General features: G+C 34.9%; 1 protein-coding gene across 1 annotated transcript; it reads left to right on the forward strand.

Annotated features, from left to right (window-relative positions):
* Positions 1–1,519: 1,519 nt before the first annotated feature.
* Positions 1,520–21,611, forward strand: LOC138698447 (toll-interacting protein-like). Its single transcript, XM_069824378.1, has 6 exons — positions 1,520–1,649; positions 2,187–2,351; positions 7,730–7,863; positions 11,330–11,531; positions 14,217–14,396; positions 16,366–21,611. Exons 1-6 carry the CDS (start codon positions 1,602–1,604, stop codon positions 16,474–16,476), a joined length of 840 nt encoding a protein of 279 aa, XP_069680479.1. The 5' UTR covers positions 1,520–1,601; the 3' UTR covers positions 16,477–21,611.
* The last annotated feature ends 381 nt before the right edge of the window (positions 21,612–21,992 follow it).

A 21,992-nucleotide genomic window follows, 5' to 3' on the forward strand; every position in this document is an offset into this window, starting at 1 on the left:
TAATAGAAACAGGATTGACAAGAATATTGCAGCAGTAGGTTGAACTCAAAACACATACCGATAGTTTGCTTAAGTGAGCACTGTTATGACCAAAATTACTTTTACCTACTATTTTTTAAACCTATAATGAAGTTTAAGCCGTGAACAAGAAGTTTGCAAGTAAAAACGAAGGACCCCCCCCCCCCAAAGCTTTAGGCGATTTAATTCCAGCAGTAAGGTTTTTCTGCACAAAGATAGTGATATCTGGACTCCATATTGATATTTAATTATTACAGGCACAACAAGAAAGCCATTTGGATCAATGACCACAACTTGGTTTCAGATAGTTTGAACTTACTGCAAGCAGGTCCGGACATAGATACCGAGAGCCCTAGGCAGTTTTAGCAAAAAACGAACTTTACTTTTATTTTTTATTTATTTAATATACTTTTACTTTAGAAAATAGACAAGCAGAGTTAGAAATAAAATAGACAACTTCCAGCTATACCTTTTTTACACATTACAGTTTTTACATTTATAATTACGAGATTACATTGCCACGTGACGAACTTTCTTCTCTGCAAAGAAACAGATGACCTCACTATAGTCCACAGACTGCATTATTTCCGACTCTATGTACAGCACAGAGAGTGAATTAAACCTATTCTGTTCTCTAGTAGATCTTAAATAATTCTTTACTCTCTTTGGGCTGAAGACGACCGTTCTGCCGAACAATTTAACCCTGGTGTACACAACAGCATCCAGAGCGCTATTCCCACATTTGGATAAATGTCCAAAAAGCTTTTTTCCAGGTTGTATTTGTATAGCTCCAGTGACGATAGCCCATTTCCTCCTGTAGCTTCAGCTCACAACAAATGAGCTCTCAAGTGTAGACACTCGTTTTCTAAAGTACCGTCTAAATTCCCCAGAAAGAAGGCTTCCAGGTTCTGTCCTCCGTCATGGACATCTTGAGATTCCAAACTTCTTAAAAAAATCAGACTTTTTACTTAACTTCTCGTAAGCAGAGCCACGTCTTTGTAGTTCGCAATCAACCTGTCGATAATGAAGTTGAAGATGGTAACTCTGAATCTATCTCTGCTGAAGAGCTCGACCTCGTTCCCTTTACTTTGTCAAACAGCACTTTTTGCTTAGGTTTCCTCTCCGTATAATATGTGTAGTTCTCTTCACCAATTGTTTCCAAGGTTTTCGACTCATAATGATCAAAGGTACCGACTTTCTTTATATCTTGCTGCCATTAGTTAAAAATATATATACTGTATTTTTTTTAATCACAAAAATACATTTTTCTCTTATTCAAATACAATATAGATACCGGTATGTTTCCTTATCGAGAGCTTGACTTCTAGAATTCGTAACCTTATCCAAATGTTATAAACAAAATAAGAAAATGTTAATTTTGACTGTGATAATCCTTGTTAATTTTGGAAATTTTCGTCTCTAATATTTTTAAATTTGGCGCTCAAACTTTACATTCGATTTGCCACTGTTTGCAAGCACGACTGCGAAGTTAGCAACGATAACAATTTTCGAAAGGCTCGATTGTTTGGTTATCGATGTTTATTTAATTAGTTTTGTAAGGAAAGAACGAATTGTCATCAAAAATGGCAAACATATCAGCTGCAGAGAAAAATGCCGAGAGAAGAAAACGAGTAAGTATCAGTTTATCATTATAACAGCTTCACTTGTAAATTGAGAAGCTGTAAGTAACTTATTGTGTCATATTGCTTGTCCTTCGTTGTCTTTGCCATAATCCTGTTTTTTTGTGAGACTGAATCAATGCAGTATAAATAAATTAATGTATACATTTCAACAGCTTCCTTTGTTTATAATACGTAATTATGACTCATATTTAACTCCTAGTGTGATGTTACAACATTTTAATTCGTCACTTAAGCATATGCCATTAGTCTGTAAAAGGCAACTTGGAAAAAAAACAGTCCCTGCACTCTTAGTCCTATAGTGTAGAACAGAACATGCTGGAAAACTCAGAATCTGTTCTGTTTCATATTTTATGTCGGAATGAATGACAGGAAAGATAAATGAGATACGACTTTTTCCCCTTTTTTCCTTTTATTGTTTCAATTGCTGTTTTACAGTGACAGAGTATATATTTCACGTTTTTAAATTGTAGGCAATGAAAATTATAGTTTATTTAAATTAATTATTTTTTCATTATCCTATTAAAGGTGTTTGTGGGTACGCTGCCACCAGACTTCCTTCGCATTACAGCTGCTTCACAACAGCAGCAAGAAGCAGCCGACCAGCAAGCTGCTCTTGCCTTGCAGCAGCAGTTGGTGGGCGTTCCATACGCCCACAATGCTTCAGGAAGGCTAAGCATAACTGTGGCACAGGTACTGTTTAAGCAGAGAAGTAATGCCAACAAGGAGAATTTTTCTTCCTATGGAATCTTTTCGGAATTTAATCTAGGCATATTTGCTTTTATTTTTTACAACATGTAATGATAAGAGACTTGGAAGTGGAAGGAGTGTAACAGGTACATTTCAGATAGTCTATTTCTGTAAAAAAATTCCAGAAATCCTGTCATTTTCTTTTACGTGCCTGTTGGTTGGAATAGATACTACTAAAACTACTTAATAAGAATTCCTTGTAGACTCTACACTTTACAAATCTGTTAATAACAGGCAATACTCTACATGATCAGTTCCTCTTTTACCTGCGTATTTCTATGAATTAAATTATTGCCCGAATTACAAGAAGAATAGGCATAATTGTAAGAAAAGCCGTTGACTGCTCATTCATTCTCACTAACCGTTAAAATTCCATTTCGAATTATCCGAATATTCCCACTGAAACTTTGGTTTAAATATTGTAATACAGTAGACTCTTGTTAATTCGGTCATTCCTTGCACAGAGAGCTGCCAGATTAGCGAGAGTGCCGGACTACTGAGAGTGCATAAAATATTGTTTAATTCTTCATGAAATTTGATGTTATAAGTTGCACCTACATCTGATTGAGGTTCTGACTGGTATGTACATCTATTATCAGGCAGTACATCTCACTTGATGATATGTGTCAGAGGAAGAATAATTGTTTGTATAGGCCTACATCTGAAGTCTGATTGGTGTAATATGTAGGTAATCAGCGGAAAGGAACTGGCCACCCTACTCCATTATCTCCTGGCCTAGTTGCCTCATAAGTGGTGCCATGTTAGTATCCTTTTGAGATTCAGACCTGTCTTCGGACAGTTGACTAAACAACAACACAACAAGTTGCACCAAGCATTGTACGTGCACTTCATCAAATTAGAACGTTCTACACATGGCCAGTGTAGAATGCCTAACTCGTGACATCACAAGGAAGAGTAAACCTGCTTCTTCTGTGCCATTGCAGTTACTTGTGAATATCAATTGCAGTAACAATTAATACAAGATCATATCATCATCATCATCATCATCATCATCATCATCATCATAGTCAGCCTGGTTGGCACAGTTAGTATAGCGTTGGCCTGCTATGTCCGAGGTTGCAGGTTTGATCCTGGGCCAGGTCGATGGCATTTAAGTGAGCTTAAATGCGACAGGCTGATGTCAGTAGATTTACTGGCATGTAAAAGAACTCCTGGGGCACAAATTCTGGCACACCGGCGATGCAGATATAACCTCGGCAGTTGCGAGTGTCGTTAAATAAAACATAACATTTAACATCATCATCATGTAGCTTTCAGGGAGTTTGGCCACTATTGACTTGTTTCGGTCTCAAATCAGATGTCGAGGAGTCTCTTCAATGGTCTTCCTTGGTTTCTTGTCCCTGATGGGTAATCTATTGCGTGGCATTCTGTTCACATGTTGTATCCATCGTGATTTATAATTTTTGATTTTGTTGAGAACTGAGTATACCTACTCCTAATTCTTCTAAAATATCTGTATTATTTTTAAAATAATCCCAGTAGGCTATATAACCTAATGTTTTTCTCATATGTGTATATATATATATATATATATATATATATTTTTTTAGTAGGTTATTTTATGATGCTTCATCAACAGCTTAGGTTATTTAGTGTCTGAATTAGATGAAGGTGATAATGCCGGTGAAACGAGTCTGGGGTCCAGCACCAAAAGTTACCCAGCATTTGCTCATATTGGGTTGAGGGAAAACCCCGGTAAAAAACTCAACCAGGTAACTTGCCCCGACCGGGAATCGAACCCGGACCACCTGGTTTCGTGGGCAGACGTGTTAACCGTTACTCTACAGGTATGGACTCATATATTTCATTTCTGCTCCAGTTGTTTATTTTTGGTCTTGATTGTCCAATCCTCACAATCATATATTAAGGTCGGAAGAGCTAACACGTTGTATAATCTTATTCGACTTTTAGTTGAAGTTTGTTTTGGTGTAAATATATTATTTATTATACCGGTAATCTTAATAAAGTTGTTTAACTTGTGATTTAGATTTAGTATATCCAATTCATTTTCGTGTGAAATGATGATACCTAAATATTTAAATTGATTCACTTGTTCCATGATTTGGTTGTTTATGACAGGTTTACTTCTTACTGGTATTTGACTTTTAAATGCCATTATTTTTGTTTTTTTGTATCGAGATTGTTAAGTTATATTCTTGTTGTATTATTTTGTTAAGTTTGTATATTGATTTTTGTAAATTATCTTCAGAATTGGAGATGAGAACTTGGCCATCTGCAAATAAGAGGGTGGTGAATTGTTTGTTGAGTGATATTGGAATTCCAATTAGGTTTTCTTTTTGCCATTTTTAAATTATATCATGTAAATATATATTGAATAATGTCGATGACAACGAACATCCTTGATGCACTCCTCTGTTATAGGCCTCTTGATTTTGAGAGATAATTTAGAATTGTGTTTTATTTGTATTTGATTATAATTGTAGCTAAATTTCTATACCGGTAACTGCATTAATAAAGAAAGTGGTATACCTTTCTATTTCATTATATTAATCGAAAGTTCTCTTTTCACACAATCAAAAGCTTTTTCATAATCCACAAACAAAATATGAGTTTCTAAATTGAATTCTCTTCGTTTTTCAATTAGTAATTTAAGACAGAATATTGGGTCTATACAAGAACCAGCTTTCTTGAATCCATGCTGAGTTTCGGTCATAAATTTCTCTGAATGTGTTTGTAGTTTGAAATTAAGTATCTTGGAATATGTTTTGTAACAATTGTTTAAAGTGCTGATTCCTCGATAATTTTTTGGAATTTTTCTATCTCACATTTTATGAAGTGATATAACAATTGCATTTCGCCAGTCTGTTGGGATCTTATGTTTTATGTTAATGTTGTTTAAAAATGTCAGCACAAGCTCAGATTAATAACATAGGCCTATGGTTAGAAGTCAAAGCCTTTCCACCAAATTCCTGTTGTTATTTTCTTCTTCTTCTTCAACCTCTCACATTTTAGACCATTGGCTTGTTATGGTGTCTTGCCAGCGTTTAAGTGACCTTCCCAGTGATCTTCTGCTCTTAGGACGATAATTCAAAAGTTAACAGGATGTACGGGATCGGTCCATTCTTTGGACATGCTGTTTCCAATTGTTGCTGTATGCGTCAATATATTATATAACAGATCGAATGTGTAACTCTTCCAATTTGTCGATACTACTTTTTCTGTCTAATCGTGTATAACCTGCTGTACAACGAAAAAATTTCATTTCACTAGTCACCATTCTGGACCTGTCAGAAAAAGTACCGTAGCTATTAATAGGATATTCAGTCTATGACACTGAAACCAGTTTTCTGAAACCAGTTTTATGCGACTAGTTTCTTATCTTATCTCACATTTATTAAAATTCATTCTGAAGAATTTGATAAACCATAGCCTCAATTTTGTATTTACACTCATATTTGTCTTGTAGAATTTTAGTTGGAGTGTGATGCTGGTTCACTTTCTCATAGACAATTTGTAGACCACGAGATTAATTTAATGAATGTTATCTCCTGAAGAACAGTGTTTTCTCTCAGCACTGTGTTAGTCTGTATATTTTATACAAATTTTAGGTTCGGTATTTCTATTATTAAATAGTATTTAAACGTCTTCTTGAGTATGTAATCTAGGCTTATAACCCATTACTTAGGTAGGTAGATAGGTAGGTAGGTGGGTGGGTAGGTGGGTGGATAGGTAGGTGGGTAGGTAGCTAGGTAGGTTTATTCGTTCCATAATATTCTTACATTTGCTTTATAGCATAGAATAAAGAACATGTCCAATTCTTACGTTTAACAATAAAATGCATTACATATAAAATGCAAATATGAAATATGTACAGAATTAATACCTTAATAACAATAATATTTTATACAATGTAATACGTTTACCATTTAATAGTATTATAATATTTACATAGTACTGTGAAATGTCAAGAATTCATCTACAGAATAGAAGGTGTGAGATATTAAGTAATTTTTTAGTTTTACCTTAAATAATGCAGGGTTTTGGCTATGATTCTTAATGTCTTCAGGAAGACTATTGAACATTTTTACCGCCATGTAACGTACTCCCCTTTGAAAGCATGATAAATATGATGATGGCATATGAAAATCATTCCTTCTGCGGGTATTTATATTATGTATGGCTGAGTTAGTTGGAAAATTTTCTTTATTACATAAGAGGAAATTTATTGTAGAGTATATGTATTGATTTGTTAAGGTTAGAATCTCTAATTTTTTAAAAAATAATCTACTTGATTCTCTAGCCTTTGCTCCAACTATTATTCTAATGGCTCTTTTTTGTAATAAGAATATATTTTTACTATCTGCAGAATTTCCCCAAAATATTATTCCATAGTACATAATGGAATGAAAATAGGCAAAATATATTGTCTTTAAGATACTGCTGTTTAGAAATTGTTGTAACGACCTACAGATACATACAGATTGATGGAATAAGGTAATTTAATTAATTTTAATTACTACTTAACAGTTTAAATTACATGTAATACTTTTTACTTATCAATATTCAGTTCTCTTGCAACTTTTTTCTCTGTAGCAAGTGTACATCTCTGTTGCTATGTTCTTTCAAATCGTGGTCACAAAGACAGAGAGATTTTTCCACTGCCTCCACCAGCAGGTTATTAAAGATAGGATTGTCTTTGTTTGGCGTATTTTATGAATGATCAAATGAACGTGTTAGCTTATTAAATCATTATTACACAAACATACAGGATGATTTTAGATAAGACTTGCAAATATTTTGCAGCCTGCTAACTGATAGTGAGTCTATTATAGCCCCACTGTTTGCTGTGTCTAGCTGGCTCTGGGCGAGCTGACAGGAAAGAAAGCATATTGTTAAATGCATTCACTTCTTGCAGAAGGTTCTAGCAGTGTTGTCACTCGATTTGTGTACACCAGGGGTGCTGGATTGAAATCACATTTTGAACAGAAATCACAATATTGTACTTTACTTAAGTTACTGGCTTTTAAGGAACCCGGAGGTTCATTGCCACCCTCACATAAGCCCACCATTGGTCCCTATCCTGAGCAAGATTAATCCAGTCTCTATCATCATATCCCACCTCCCTCAAATCCATTTTAATATTATCTTCCCATCTACGTCTCGGTCTCCCCAAAGGTCTTTTTCCCTCCGGCCTCCCAACTAAAACTCTATATGCATTTCTGGATTCGCCCATACGTGCTACATGCCCTTCCCATCTCAAACGTCTGGATTTAATGTTCCTAATTATGTCAGGTGAAGAATATGTCGCAATATTGTACTAATATTTAATTATATTTCAGGCAAAGTTGGTGAAGAATTACGGAATGACAAGAATGGATCCATATGTCAGGCTTAGAGTGGGCCATTGTGTATATGAAACGCATACTGATCCCAATGGAGGGAAAAATCCACGATGGAATAAAGTTGTACAGTGGTGAGTTCATAAATACTTCATATCAAGAAATCATAAGATATGAGAGTTATGATAAATATTGTTAGGTACTGAAAATAGTGGTAGATTGTAACAATATGTACCAAAGTCAAAAGAGTGGTCAGAATGCTAATTTGTGTAAGCAGATAGACTTAGTTAATATTAATTCTGTTTTAAGCTACTCATGAAAATGCAGGATGATCAGTTCACTGCACAACCTTATCATTCTTTTTGAGACTGCAAGAGATTATTCAGAGATAATGTTAAAATGGCTAACGTGAAGAGATAGTGAAGTAATAATGACAGTGAATACCTGCTTGCAGCTCTTATCTACCTTAAATGTCGGAGTGTTTGCCACAGATTTAGTAGTACTGGGCTTATGTAGCAAGTGGATCACTATTCGTATTTATACCAATATTTTCACATACATTTGTGAGATTTAGAGTTTCTTTGAGACCACTTACAGTAGGACTAAATAAAGTTTAAGTGGCATCTTTGAGTTTAGAGAGAAATTTTCTGGATTTCAACTGCAATTCGGCTATGATTTCTATCTTAAAAATCACTGTTTGACTACCAGTTCATAATTATACTATCCAGGGGTACTGTTAGCATTTGTGAGCTCTTGTGCAATGCACCAAACAAGGCCATTCTCTTTCTAAATTTGAGAGGGAGATGATAAAGAGGGGAAAGAGAAAGAAGGAGGGATATAGAAAGGAAGGGCTCACTTAAAATCTCTCAAAAGCACTTTTCTGACTTTGTGAAAATGCTTTTTGCTTTTACTTAACTTGAAGTGTGAGGCCCAATGCAAAGGAATGCTTCACACACCTTTAATGGTGACCCTTATATCATCACATTATCATTGATTAAACTCTTCACTTGAAAGCATAGACCTATTTAAGTAAATTATTGGTACAAGTAAAGAAGTAAATTTATATGAATGCATAGTTACTGTGAAGGGACTTTTCTTTAAGAAACTAAATGTTTTAATTTATATGAATGCATAGTTACTGTGAAGGGACTTTTCATTAAGAAACTAAATGTTTTAAAGTGATTTTAGGGACATTGAATTCAGTTGCTTATGGCTATTTTTCAGCCAGAATTCACTGGAACCATGTTCCAGAACCTTTCTCTAAAATTACTTCAGCTGACATTCAGTAGCTGTAAGATCACTATATAATAATCGACTGATGTTAATAAAATTTAACTTTTATCGACAAGTTATATAAAACTTCAATATAGAACCCAATTAAAGCCCCTTTAGCTGTTTGCAGTTTTGGGAGGTGTGGTGTTAGAGGTCATATGCTAAATGTATTAGTTTCTTAGACCATTTTTTTCAGCTTTCATTTCTAAATATTCCAAAAAGTGCTGGAAAGGGTTAAAAAAAGTTGATCACAACCAGAGTTACATAACGCGTTAATAATAATAATAATAATAATAATAATAATAATAATAATAATAATAATAATAATAATAATAATAATAATAATAATACTTACATACTTACAAAGGGCTTTTAAAGAACCCAGAAGTTCATTGCTGCCCTCACATAAGACTGCCATTGATTCCAATCCTGAGCAAGATTAATGCAGTCCATACCACCATCTCCCACTTTCTTCAAATCCATTTTAATATTATCCTCCCATCTAGTCTGCAGTTCTGCATTGTGTAACTTTTTCCATTCTTCTGTAACTTCATTCCTCTTAGCCTCGAAAATTTTCCTAAGCACCTTATTCTCGAACACCCTTAACCTCTGTTCCTTTCTCAAAGTGAGTCCAAACTTCACAACTATACAGAACAACCGGTAATATAACTGTTTTATAAATTCCAACTTTCAACTTTTTTGAAAGCAAGCTGGATGACAAAAGAATAATAATAACAACAATAATAATAATAAAGGTGATAATGACAGCAAAATGAACCCAGAGTCCAACACCGAAAGTTACACAGCATTTGCTCTTAATGGATTGAGCAAAAACCCCAATCAGGCAACTTGTCCCAACCAGTGGACTGTCTATGAGAAAAAGTGGATGCAAAAGGATGAATCACTCACAAACTTCTGCAAAGACTAAGCTACAAATCCTATTCACATTGTGCGCATTTCATTTCATTCAAAAGGATAAATGACTTCATTGCCAACTGTTTATAGTCCGGATCAGCTTACTTTATACCTGAAGGGTGAAACCTAACCATTTTCCCCCTATTACTACTTATGCTAGTGGATTATTGTGATTTTCTAGCTCTTAGGTTGTATTTTTTTTGCCAACTTCTTTTTGGAATTTGGACCAATATTACAACTGGCAGTTATTTTCTAACTGTTATGTTGGCAGCAATAATTTCAGTTTGCAGTAAAGGAAACTGTGAATTAATAATTAATTAGTAATACAGGTATTAATATCAATACACAATTCAGTTCTGTTGCGTTGTGATTCCAATTCAACTCTATGTTCAAGTAAGTGTAATTAAATAAGAAATAGCTTATAGACCTACTTGGTATGAAACATAGACAGAAATATATTTCACATTTTAATGAATTTCTTTCGTGTTTAGATTTTTATTAAAATATCCAAGAGAGGAAATAGAATGGTAGCGACTTCTCCAAGAAAGAAAGTGCTTGTAAGTATTTTAAGTAGGCTATACATTTCAAAGTGGTGTTCTGTTTTCGGAATTCGTGCTAATCATTTCACTTGATCAAACTACATACATTTTTAGGTTAGGTCTCGTGAATCGTAAATTGTTTAGTCAAAGCAATGAACTTCATGTTACCAGACAAAATAAATTTTAATATTAGATCGTACTAATCCTAATTACCAACATAATATGCGAGAAGTCTAGGAGAAAAATATACTATTTCATAAGTTATTGAATCATTTAGGAAACATCTCGCAACGTAAAGATGAGATGTGGTGAATAAGAAAACATTGTATTGTTAATATTATATCATTATTATTATTATTACTGTTATTATAAATTTATTATTTTTTTTTTCCTCACTTATACTCGCTTTAACATCTTTTGTCATATATTATTATTATTATTATTATTATTATTATTATTATTATTATTATTATTTCAGTACGTAGCATTGTGATTTTACCCTCTTTGGTGATATTTGGTATTAGTTGGCAACACTGAAGAGACGTCCAAATCAGACTCTTAGGAACTACACTTACGTGATCTCTATAATAACAGTTACACATGTTTATTTTAATTGTTCGTCAGTGACCTAGTGGTTACCATTATTTCATTGTTATCACTTGATAATAATGATTATGTGAACTCCAGATCGAAAAGAAATGAAAACATATAACTTCAAAATGTCACTAGTCCATAGCCCTCTATTTGTGATAATACTAACATACATTTACAGTGTGTGGAAATTGGACATGAGAATCAGTTAAGCTGAGATCAGCAATGCCAAATGCTTGTTATTGAACACCAACCAATCTGATGTAATTCATGTGTGTTCTAGCCTTCTGCCCCAAGGAGTAACGAGCATTTATCTTGAAATCTACGATGAATGCTCCTTCACAATGGATGAACTAATTGCATGGGCACATATTCCTATTTCACAAGCTGTTATGAATGGAGAGACACATGAAGATTGGTTTCCCCTCAGTGGCAAGCAAGGTGATGGAATGGAGGGCATGATCAACCTCGTACTCAGTTACTCCGTAAGTAAAGTTTGTTTCATAAAGAGTGTTTGATATCTAGCTTATTTGCAGTGGTTGCACTCCTGAAGAGAAATTTATTTTTTCCATACCAGTATTTTAATTATCACACTTTTATGTCTCCTTTTTTAAACTAAAATAGTGTCTTATGAATTTCTTGCTGTTAGAATAATTTCAAGGAAAAATTGTTCTGGGGCCGGATTCGATCCCGGGATCCTTCGCTTAGCGCATGAATGCTCTACTGACTGAGCTACCCCAGGAACTATACACGACACCATAACAATTTTTCCTTTATGTCCACATAACTCAAATGGTCTGACAACACGCCAGAACTCAACTTTGAGTGTACACAAATTCTGTGTGACTTAAATTGTGGCTTCCTGCTAATGTACCTCCAGTAACGAATATATTATGCAAATCTGACTTTCAGGCTTTAAGTCACACAGAATTTGTGTGCACTCAAAGTTGAGTTCTGGTGTGTTGTCAGACCATTTGAGTTGTGTGGATATAAAAGAAAAATTGTCACGGTGTCGTGTATAGTTCCTGGGGTAGCTCAGTCAGTAGAGCATTTGTGTGCTAAACGAAGGGTCCCGGGCTCGATACCCAGCCCCGGAACAATTTTTCCTTGAAATTATTCAAACCTGCTTTACAGGGAGCTACTACCTGAAAGCCAGATTTGCATTCTTGCTGTTAATTTTAGAATATCAGGAGGAGCGCTTTCTGTATGTGAAATAAGTTAAAGGTAAAGCTTCGTACTCTGATGACATCAGTACTAGAATGAGACAGAGTGGTAGCAATGGAAGATAAAGCTGTTTCTTGTGATTACAACACTAGAAACCATTCCACTATAGTTGAACCATGGCATACTTCTCTTGCACAGGTTATGTGGACAGCAGTACATGAAAATTTTATAGAGTAGATGTATTTTCGTCTGCAGCGCATCCAAGGTCATGCTTCAACCATCATGGATTAGCTTCTAATAAAGGCTGAACCACTATTTGCCATACATAAAGAAAATATTAGTGTATTCATACATGTGTAATATGGGAGTTCGATTATGTGCTTTAGTGCGTATGATGACTAGTGTTTACCACATACTTCAACTCAGCTGTGATAAGTAGACCTGTATATTACGCCCCCAAGTTAAATCTGCATCCCATTGAATGCAAGAGACGAGCACTAGTAGCTCTAATTGCTCTAGTTGTTAGTATACAACCTACTGTTTTGTCTGTGAGTGAGGTTATGTTACAAGAGATAATGCAATGCGTGAGGTAATATATATAATGTGTGTAAGAAATGCAGTGCATAATATTAACACTTTCACAGTATTTATATGAGTACAACAATTCCAGCTCCTCCTATACACGTGTATTCACCACTATCTCATACAACTCGCTGGCACAAACAGTAAACACCTCTTTATCAGCTTAGTATTTACTCATAGATCACAAAGGCCAGAGGAAAAGAGAACGGTGATTCACATTCTTTCCGGACGCACATTTAACTTAGGCGTGTAGTATGTCGTAACATCTCTGATAGGTCCACCCACAGCCTTGCCACAAGAAATGTCTGTACTAAAAATATTTTAATTTTCTGTTAATTTCTCTTTGATTTATACATAATTGAGTTCTATAGAAAAATTTGTATCTAGAACACTTGTATATTTTTTATGTAGCGAGTATTTGAAGTTTGTTATAAACTTTACCACAAGAAATGTCAGTACTAAAGTATTTTAATTTTTCATTAATTTCTCTTCATTTATACTAATATAAACAATCGTCAGTGAGTTCTATAGAAGAATTTGTATCTAGAACACTTGTATATTTTTGATGTAGTGTAGTATTTGAAGTTTATCATAAGCCTTACCACAAGAAATGTCAGTACTAAAGTATTTTAATTTTCCATTAATTTCTCTTCATTTATACGAGTATAAACAATCGTCAGTGAGTTCTATAGGAGAATTTGTATCTAGAACACTTGTATATTTTTGATGTAGTGTAGTATTTGAAGTTTATCATAAGCCTTACCACAAGAAATGTCAGTACTAAAGTATTTTAATTTTCCATTAATTTCTCTTCTATTATACGAGTATAAACAATCGTCAGTGAGTTCTATAGAAGAATTTGTATCTAGAACACTTGTATATTTTTGATGTAGTGTAGTATTTGAAGTTTATCATAAGCCTTACCACAAGAAATGTCAGTACTAAAGTATTTTAATTTTCCATTAATTTCTCTTCTATTATACGAGTATAAACAATCGTCAGTGAGTTCTATAGGAGAATTTGTATCTAGAACACTTGTATATTTTTTATGTAGTGTAGTATTTGAAGTTTATCATAAGCCTTACCACAAGAAATGTCAGTACTAAAGTATTTTAATTTTCCATTAATTTCTCTTCATTTATACGAGTATAAACAATCGTCAGTGAGTTCTATAGAAGAATTTGTATCTAGAACACTTGTATATTTTTGATGTAGTGTAGTATTTGAAGTTTATCATAAGCCTTACCACAAGAAATATCAGTACTAAAGTATTTTAATTTTCCATTAATTTCTCTTTGATTTATTCGAGTATAAACAATCGTCAGTGAGTTCTATAGAAGAATCTGTATCTAAAACACCTTGTACTTTTCTTGATGTCGTGGAGTATTGAGGTTTATTATAAATTGTTTTCTCTTTTACTACAGTTGGCACCTGCCCAACCATCATATGCCCTGTACCCATCAATGGGGCCTGTAGTAATGGTGCCGACACCGATGTATGGCATGCGACCCTCCTATGCACCAGTATCAGTGTACACTGCCCCACCAGCGCAGCCAGCGCAACCTGCTCAGCCTCCCCAGCTTTCAGAACAGGAATTGAAACAGGTGAGTATTTCGTGATGTTGCATCAGTGAGGAGATACAGATTTGCTAAAGCTGTCATTCTCAATGATTCTAAAGCTGCCATTCAGGCAATTCCAAATGCCAATACTATAGAAATACTTGAATACTGTAAACTACTCTCCTACCTTCAAGCTGGCAGAAAATACATGATTTTTCAGTGCCCATTGTAGCATCAAAGGGAATGACAGACTATCTTACCAGAAAGTGTCTTAATATCTTACAAAATAAACAAAAAGAAATTTTATACCTCTCAATTAAACACAATATTGTGCCGCCATGTTGGAAGATTCTGGTCACGTCAGGGGGATGTGCGCGCATCTAGCGAGAAGGAAGGCGCGGGGAAATGGAAACTCGAACTATCAGAAACTTAACATTTATTTCACATTTAATGTCTTTGACGAAACTTGTAACATACTGTGTCATATCGCATCATGGTCTAAATTGTGCTAAAATGTAATGCAAGATCTATAGTTTACGGAACTATCAAATTATTTCCACATTCTTGCAATTATTTAGTTATTTTATATTTTAGATGTTGGTGCGCAAATGGTTATCACACGGTTACTGCTATTTTAAGAACTGAACTCTAAGATTCTGGAAAAAGAAACACTAACTATATGAAAATAAAAATAGGAATACAGGAATGGTCTGAAGGAGTAGAAAAATGCTTAGAAAGGAATTTAAAGGATTTTGTAGTTAATTTCAGCCATCAGTGGAAGCAGATTCATAGAAGTAAACAAAATTCCTTATTAACTACTCTGATTGATTGAAAAAATAAATAAAATTTTCTAAATCAGTATATGATGCAATTCTCACTAGAAAAACAGAAGCTGTATCTAAAGGTACAGTCACACGTCGCTACTTTTGCTGCGCAACTTTTGTACTGCAGCTGCAAAAGTTGCGTACACGTAAGCCAAAAGTAGCACGATACACGCTACTTTTCGTGTTGTGCAACCCGAGTGCTGCAAAAGTTGCAACTGGAGTTTGTGAGTCTGTTCACACACAAGGCGCTACTTTTGCAGCCGCAGTCTTGCTGCAGATTTCCATCTCCGTGTTGACTTCTCAATATACATTTTGTGGTTATGTTCGCATTATTAAGAAACTCATGCGAAAGCGTACTTATCTATTATTTGCTTTTCTGTCCTAACTAGTATTCAGAAATTGACATTATTTTTACTATAAAGCTTTTAAAAACGCCTATATACTTAAATGATAACCAACAGCATATTCACATAATCAATGTTGGCAACCCTCCTGTTTGGAATTACGCTACGGAAAATAAAAAAAAAATGAATTATATCATCAGCAAATGTACTCAGACTGTGTTGTGCATTTAATAACTGTTACAAACAATTTATTTTCATTACATATAACATTAAAATATATCCAAACAATAAAAGTATCATTGGCACATTTGGGTGGCAACACTGGTCGCAACCACAGCAAAAGTTTCAACAAAACCGATATCAGAAATGCTGGGGCTGCAACCCTGAGAACCCTGTTCAGACGTCGCTACTTTTAAGCTGTGCGCAGCATGGAAAAGTAGCGGGCAGCAGGTTCGGCAGCCGCTGCTTTTCGGGTTGCACCATTGTTCACATGTCGCAGTACGAGAGTTGCGCAGTTTTTTGTACTGCAGTGCTGCAAAAGTAGCGACGTGTGACTGTACCTTAACCCATTCACCTCCTCACCTCATCTCTAGGAAGACCCAGGAAGCTATTCCGTGAAAGTAGTGGTAGACCTAACTGTATACTTTTCCAATTTATATTATATTGTATAGATTATTACATGCTATCTTTATTTTACACTACCTACACTAATGTATTGTGCTGAGTGAACACTCTTCAGTTTTGTGAAATATTTTCTGTTCTTTCTGGCTGCAGTGCCTAATGTAGTGATGATCTGATGTATTAAATAAAATGTTTAATTGACATAAATATATCTTTGTTTTGCAGATAGAAGAGATGTTCCCAAATATGGACAAGGAAGTTATCAAATCTGTATTTGAGGCAAATAGAGGAAACAAAGATGGCACAGTAAACTCCCTTCTTCAGATGTGTGAATGAACCAGCAATCAACAGAGTGAAGTATTGTTGACACAATAGAATGGTTCAGGTAATATTCAACCAGTATTACACCTGCTCTTCGTGGAAACATATGCTGTCATACTTTTTTAATACGTATCCAGTTTTTATTTTGTGAATAATGCTTTCATCTGACTTAATGTTTTGCTGCTCCAGTATCCCAGCAAGACAAGAGCATTAGGTTACAGCAGAAGTGAACTATGTGTATATAAGAAGATGATTATACAACTCATATCTGTTTATAATGTATATTATTCTAGCAGGCACCAAATATACGTTTTAAATGAAATCCTTTGGGAAACTTAAAAACGGAAACTAACTTTTGAAGCAGTTTTTTATATCACTTTAAACTTCTACAGGAACATTTAACTAAGCATAAGTACTTTATATATGACAGGGATTTTTTAGGTACTTCCGTTCTTATTAATATCTGAAAATACAGTAAAAGCCCGATATAAAGTGGATTGATATATGACAGATTCAGATATAACATGGTGGAAAGTATGCCCCCCGAAAAAGTCATTCTGTTTTTCAGTGAATATTAATTTTGTGAAGTTCTGCTTCTGCCGTGAGAATTTTTTCTGTAGCGTACTTGTGGTGTAGAAGAATTGTATGTAACCCCATTTGAAATCCTCACTTACAGACTTACAATAAATTAGTCTCAGGCCTGCAGTAGGTTGAATGATTAAAAACAGTGTTTAACTATTTTTAAGTTTCATAGGAGGAAAGTATAGAACTGCTAAGTTTTTTAATTTCAAGTTTGCTGACATAAAATTGTATAGAAGTGCTTTATGTTGCAGACTTTTTTTCTCCATTCTTTCATCCTGTTATTGGTCGCTCTGCAAATCACCTTTCAATATAACACTGGTCTGAAGTACGTTCCCTGACATCCACATTGTTTCGGGCTTTTACTCTATAGTTCTGAAGTTAGACCTAACTTCGTCGTCAGTTAATGAAGAAAGTATTTGGAGTAGATAACAATTAGCGTACTAATATGAGCTATTTCAACAATAAGGAGTAGTATATCTACTTGTTGGGGCCATTGAAATAGCTTGAAACAATATTCGTGTAACTTGAGCACCCTATGTGTCACATCATAACAAAAGTGGTTGGTTGGTTTGTTAGTTGGTTGGTTGGTTGTTTGTTTGGTAGTTTTCACTGCTTAGCTATTTGCTACTGAAATCATTCACCATCTTGCAAATCAGTTGTGTTGAATATACAGGGTGAATATAAAGTCTTTGCCTGATTATGATTAATTATATCTCAACATCTGTGCTAGATAGACAAATAAAATCTGTGGCATTAAGTCGTCCAATATATCGAGTTTTTTTGTGTGTGTTACAGGTACTGTAGTTTAGGAGTGCTGCTGCCACAATGGCGTCTATGCAGGAGAAAGCGCAGTGTGTTTTGTGGTTCTATGAATCCAGTCCAGAAATCGACGGAAATGCAGCCGTTTGTGTAAAATCTTCACTATGGTGCTCTGAGGTATGCCGGTTTCTCTGGAGACACAACACATCGATTTCTGTTGACTGTGTTGAAAAGCTGTATGTGCGATATGAACAGTTTCATCACTCACTGCAGGTCTGCCACTTCTTGTCTTGTCACCAACACTGCCAGTCTCTTTAAATATTTCATACCATTGTTTGATGCTCCTCACATCTGGTGGATCTCGACCATACTCCCTTCAGAACTGTCGCTGAACTGTAATAGGCGACCGTGATTCATGGAACCACAAAACACACTTTACTTTCTCCTGCGTAGACGTCATTGTGACAGCAGCACTCCTAAATTACAGTACCTGTATCACACAAAAATAACTCGATATATTGGACAACTTAATGCCACAGGCTTTATTTGTCTATCTATCGTAGATGTTGAGATATAATTAATCATAATCAGGCAAAGACTTTATATTCACCCTGTATTATTGTTATTAGAAACAACTTCACAATTTAGTTGATGACTCTTATTCATTTGGTGATCTTTCTTTTAAAGAACACAATTCGAAAAAAATAAGAATGTGTCTGATACGAAAGTAATCCTAATAATGAGTAACAAATTTTTAATTTACAGTATTTTTGTGGGCAAGATATTGTAGAAAAACACCTAATTTCTTATTCATCTTCCTGATATCAGACGATTTCTGTACTCTCAGTTTGACAAGGTGACTTCTGAATGTGATAAAAATCTCAGTCCTCTGTATTGAACTGTTAACATTTTTATTTTTATTTATTCACTTCAGCGGACACTCGACCATTTGCCATTGGCCTAAAATATAATACATTTACAAAAGATACCCAGAAGTAAAACTGTTGATTTCATAACCTAGAAACATTAAAATAGTTATTGGGTGCCTTAGAAATTGAAACTCCGTGTTAGTGTTTGTAAATATTATAATTTTTATAAGGAGTGAATCTTCTTCTTATGTAACACATAGATAACTATTCTTCCTATTTTCCAGTTTGTTTCCACTAATGAACTATCGAAATTTCGTCAACAATGTTGTCTGCTAAACTTGTTCACATTCCTTGCCATGGGGAAGAACTGAAACAGTGGTTGATGTTGGATGTCAAACAACATGTGTTGTAAGAAATTGTTAACCCAAGAGTTACAAAAATATTTTCAAATATGTTCTTTATGTAATCATATAATTAAATTATTATTGAAGTGTTGCTTTGTTGTTGCAAAATAATGTTAATATTGTAAATTAATATGGCTGTAGGGAAATTATATCTGCATTAATAAAATACAACAATTGTTTCCATAGTTCTTCACCTCAGCCCAGCACCGAACTCTTGTCTATACATACATAGTTTCTCTACTTGGTTAAATTTCGTTGTTCATACTCATTTTTGTCAACAGTTGTAAGATATTCTTCAATATTATGCTTAGCTTTGTTGGTTCTTGTTTCTTAATGTATTTTACCTTGTAGTCGTGTAAGAAGGAAGGAAATAAATACTTTTTTTTTTTGTGAGTTTGTTTGTGAAATTATCAGCTTGGTTTTATGAGGCGCAACCTCTTGCAGAAGAAACATACGGTAATTCATAAAATTGAATAAAGATGAAGTGAAAAAGGATACAGTAATAATAATAATATATTTATTACAACCATTCAGCAATAAAATTGCAATAGTTTAAGTCAGAAAGAAAAATTTTCGCGACGAAAATATGTAACAACATATACAGTATACTATAACATAGAGTAACTTTGTAATATTCAAGTGTCTACACCTGTGGAGTAACAGTCAGCGTGTCTGGCCGCGAAACCAGGTGGCCCGGGTTCGAATCCCGGTTGGGGCAAGTTACCTGGTTGAGGTTTTTTCCAGGGTTTTCCCTCAACCCAATACGAGCAAATGCTGGGTAACTTTCGGAGCTGGACCCCGGACTCATTTCACTGGCATTATCACCTTCATTTCATTCAAACGTTAAATAACCTAGATGTTAATACAGCGTCGTAAAATAACCCAATAAAAAAATATATATATATTTATATTCAAGTAAAAAGAATCAAACGAAATCTTTATCTGTAGTAATATTGCATGAGTGCAATTTAATAAGATTATTCAACGAATAAAATTAAATAACTTGCAAAACCGAATTATTTATGTAAATGATGATAATTATTATAAAACACAGCAATAAAACATTGTTATGTTTCCTTGTAATGAAGTTCTAAAACAAACTGATATCTATCACAGCATACTAAATACTATTTGATATGGAGCTTTCGGGCTAAGATACCGTAGTCTACTAGTGTAGATATTACCAGATGTTTTGTCTACTACTGCAGCAGAAATCTTCAGTGGTGAGGTATCCTAGATCTAGGGGCAGTCGCTGAAGTCCACGAGTGCGGACTGCCACGACAACGGAACACAACGACCAGTTCAAGGCCACCGAGATCCAACGAGTGCAGACCGCTGCGACAACGGAACACAACGATCAGTCCAAGGCCACTGAGATCCAATGAGTGCAGACTGCCACGACAACGGTATGCCACTACCAGCCCAAGGCCACTGAGATTCAGCAGGTGCTGACTGCCGCGACAACGGAACACAACGACCAGTCCAAGGTCACCGAGATCCAGCAGGTGCCATGGAATGCCATGACCAATCCAAGGCCACCGAGATCCAGCAGGTGCGGACCACCACGACAATGGAATGCCATGACCAATCCAAGGCCACTGAGATCCAACAGGTGCGGACCGCTTTGACAATGGAACACCAAGGTCAATCACCGGCTCTATAAATTAGGACACGCAAACAGTCAGGGTATCATTTGCCACAGGTACCCCTAGCAGAAGACTGAAGATGCCTGCCGCAGTAGTAATATCTACACCAGTAGACCACGGTATCTTAGCCCAGAAGCTCCATACCAATTAGACACCGGCCGTGAAAGCCTAAAAGCTAAGACTAAATACTATTGCCAACTACTCAGAGCAGAAATACGAAACAACAATACTTAACTTCAAACATAAGATAAGCTGAAATGTTGCATTAACAGAATAAAAACACGAAAAGTTTTTACAGATATTTATTTATTACTTGAAGTTACAGTTATTGAAAACATAATTTTCAAGGTTAAATTTTGTTTGCATTTCTTGATTTTCTGTGATTGACACTGAAGTATTGTATGAGGCGTCTTACCAGATAAGACTCTTCCTTACAAAGCATCTTATCAAGAAACACAACTATGATTAATTGATATTAAGGAGGTTCTGAAATGTTATTGGCCAATATCGAAAATTCATCTTATAAGTTGAATAGTCCAAGTAATCATGAACACTATAAAAGTTTTTATTTAACAAAAAAAGTGTTTTAATTTTTTAAAGCCACCGGCGTGGCTCAGTCGGTTAAGGCGCTTGCCTGCCGATCTGAAGTTGCGCTTGGGCTGATTACCTGGTTGGGTTTTTTCCGAGGTTTTCCCCAACCGTAAGGTGAATGCCAGGTAATCTATGGCAAATCCTTGGCCTCATCTCGCCAAATACCATCTTGCTATCACCAATTTCATCGACGCTAAATAACCTCATAGTTGATACAACGTTTTTAAATAACTAGCTTAAAAAAAAAGTTGTTTTAAACTCCTCAGATTGTTAATTTTCTTAATATTTTCAGGAATTTTGTCACTGTCCAAAATTTTATGTAATCTGCACTTGAGAACAACTAAATTCAAATTACCTCTCGTATTGTAATTGTGAACATCATTCACAGTATTCTCATATCAACATTCTCATAAACAGATAAAACACAGGCAAGACCATAGAAGAGAGTGTTAATCCCCTTAAATCTTTAAAAATTTGTTTACAGTGTTCTCTAGGACGACACCATTTAATGATATGCAATGCCTTCTTTTGAAGGATAAAAATTCTTTTTAGGTATGTGTGAATAATTGAAGGTTTTTTCGTATAAAATGAACTATAGCTTAAAAAGCATAAATTTTCAGGAGAAGCAAAAAAGTATGTGGCTTGAAATCAGTTGATGTTATAAGGTGAAATTGTTTCTC

This window comes from Periplaneta americana, chromosome 4, assembly GCF_040183065.1.
Source record: "Periplaneta americana isolate PAMFEO1 chromosome 4, P.americana_PAMFEO1_priV1, whole genome shotgun sequence".
NCBI lineage: Eukaryota > Metazoa > Arthropoda > Insecta > Blattodea > Blattidae > Periplaneta > Periplaneta americana.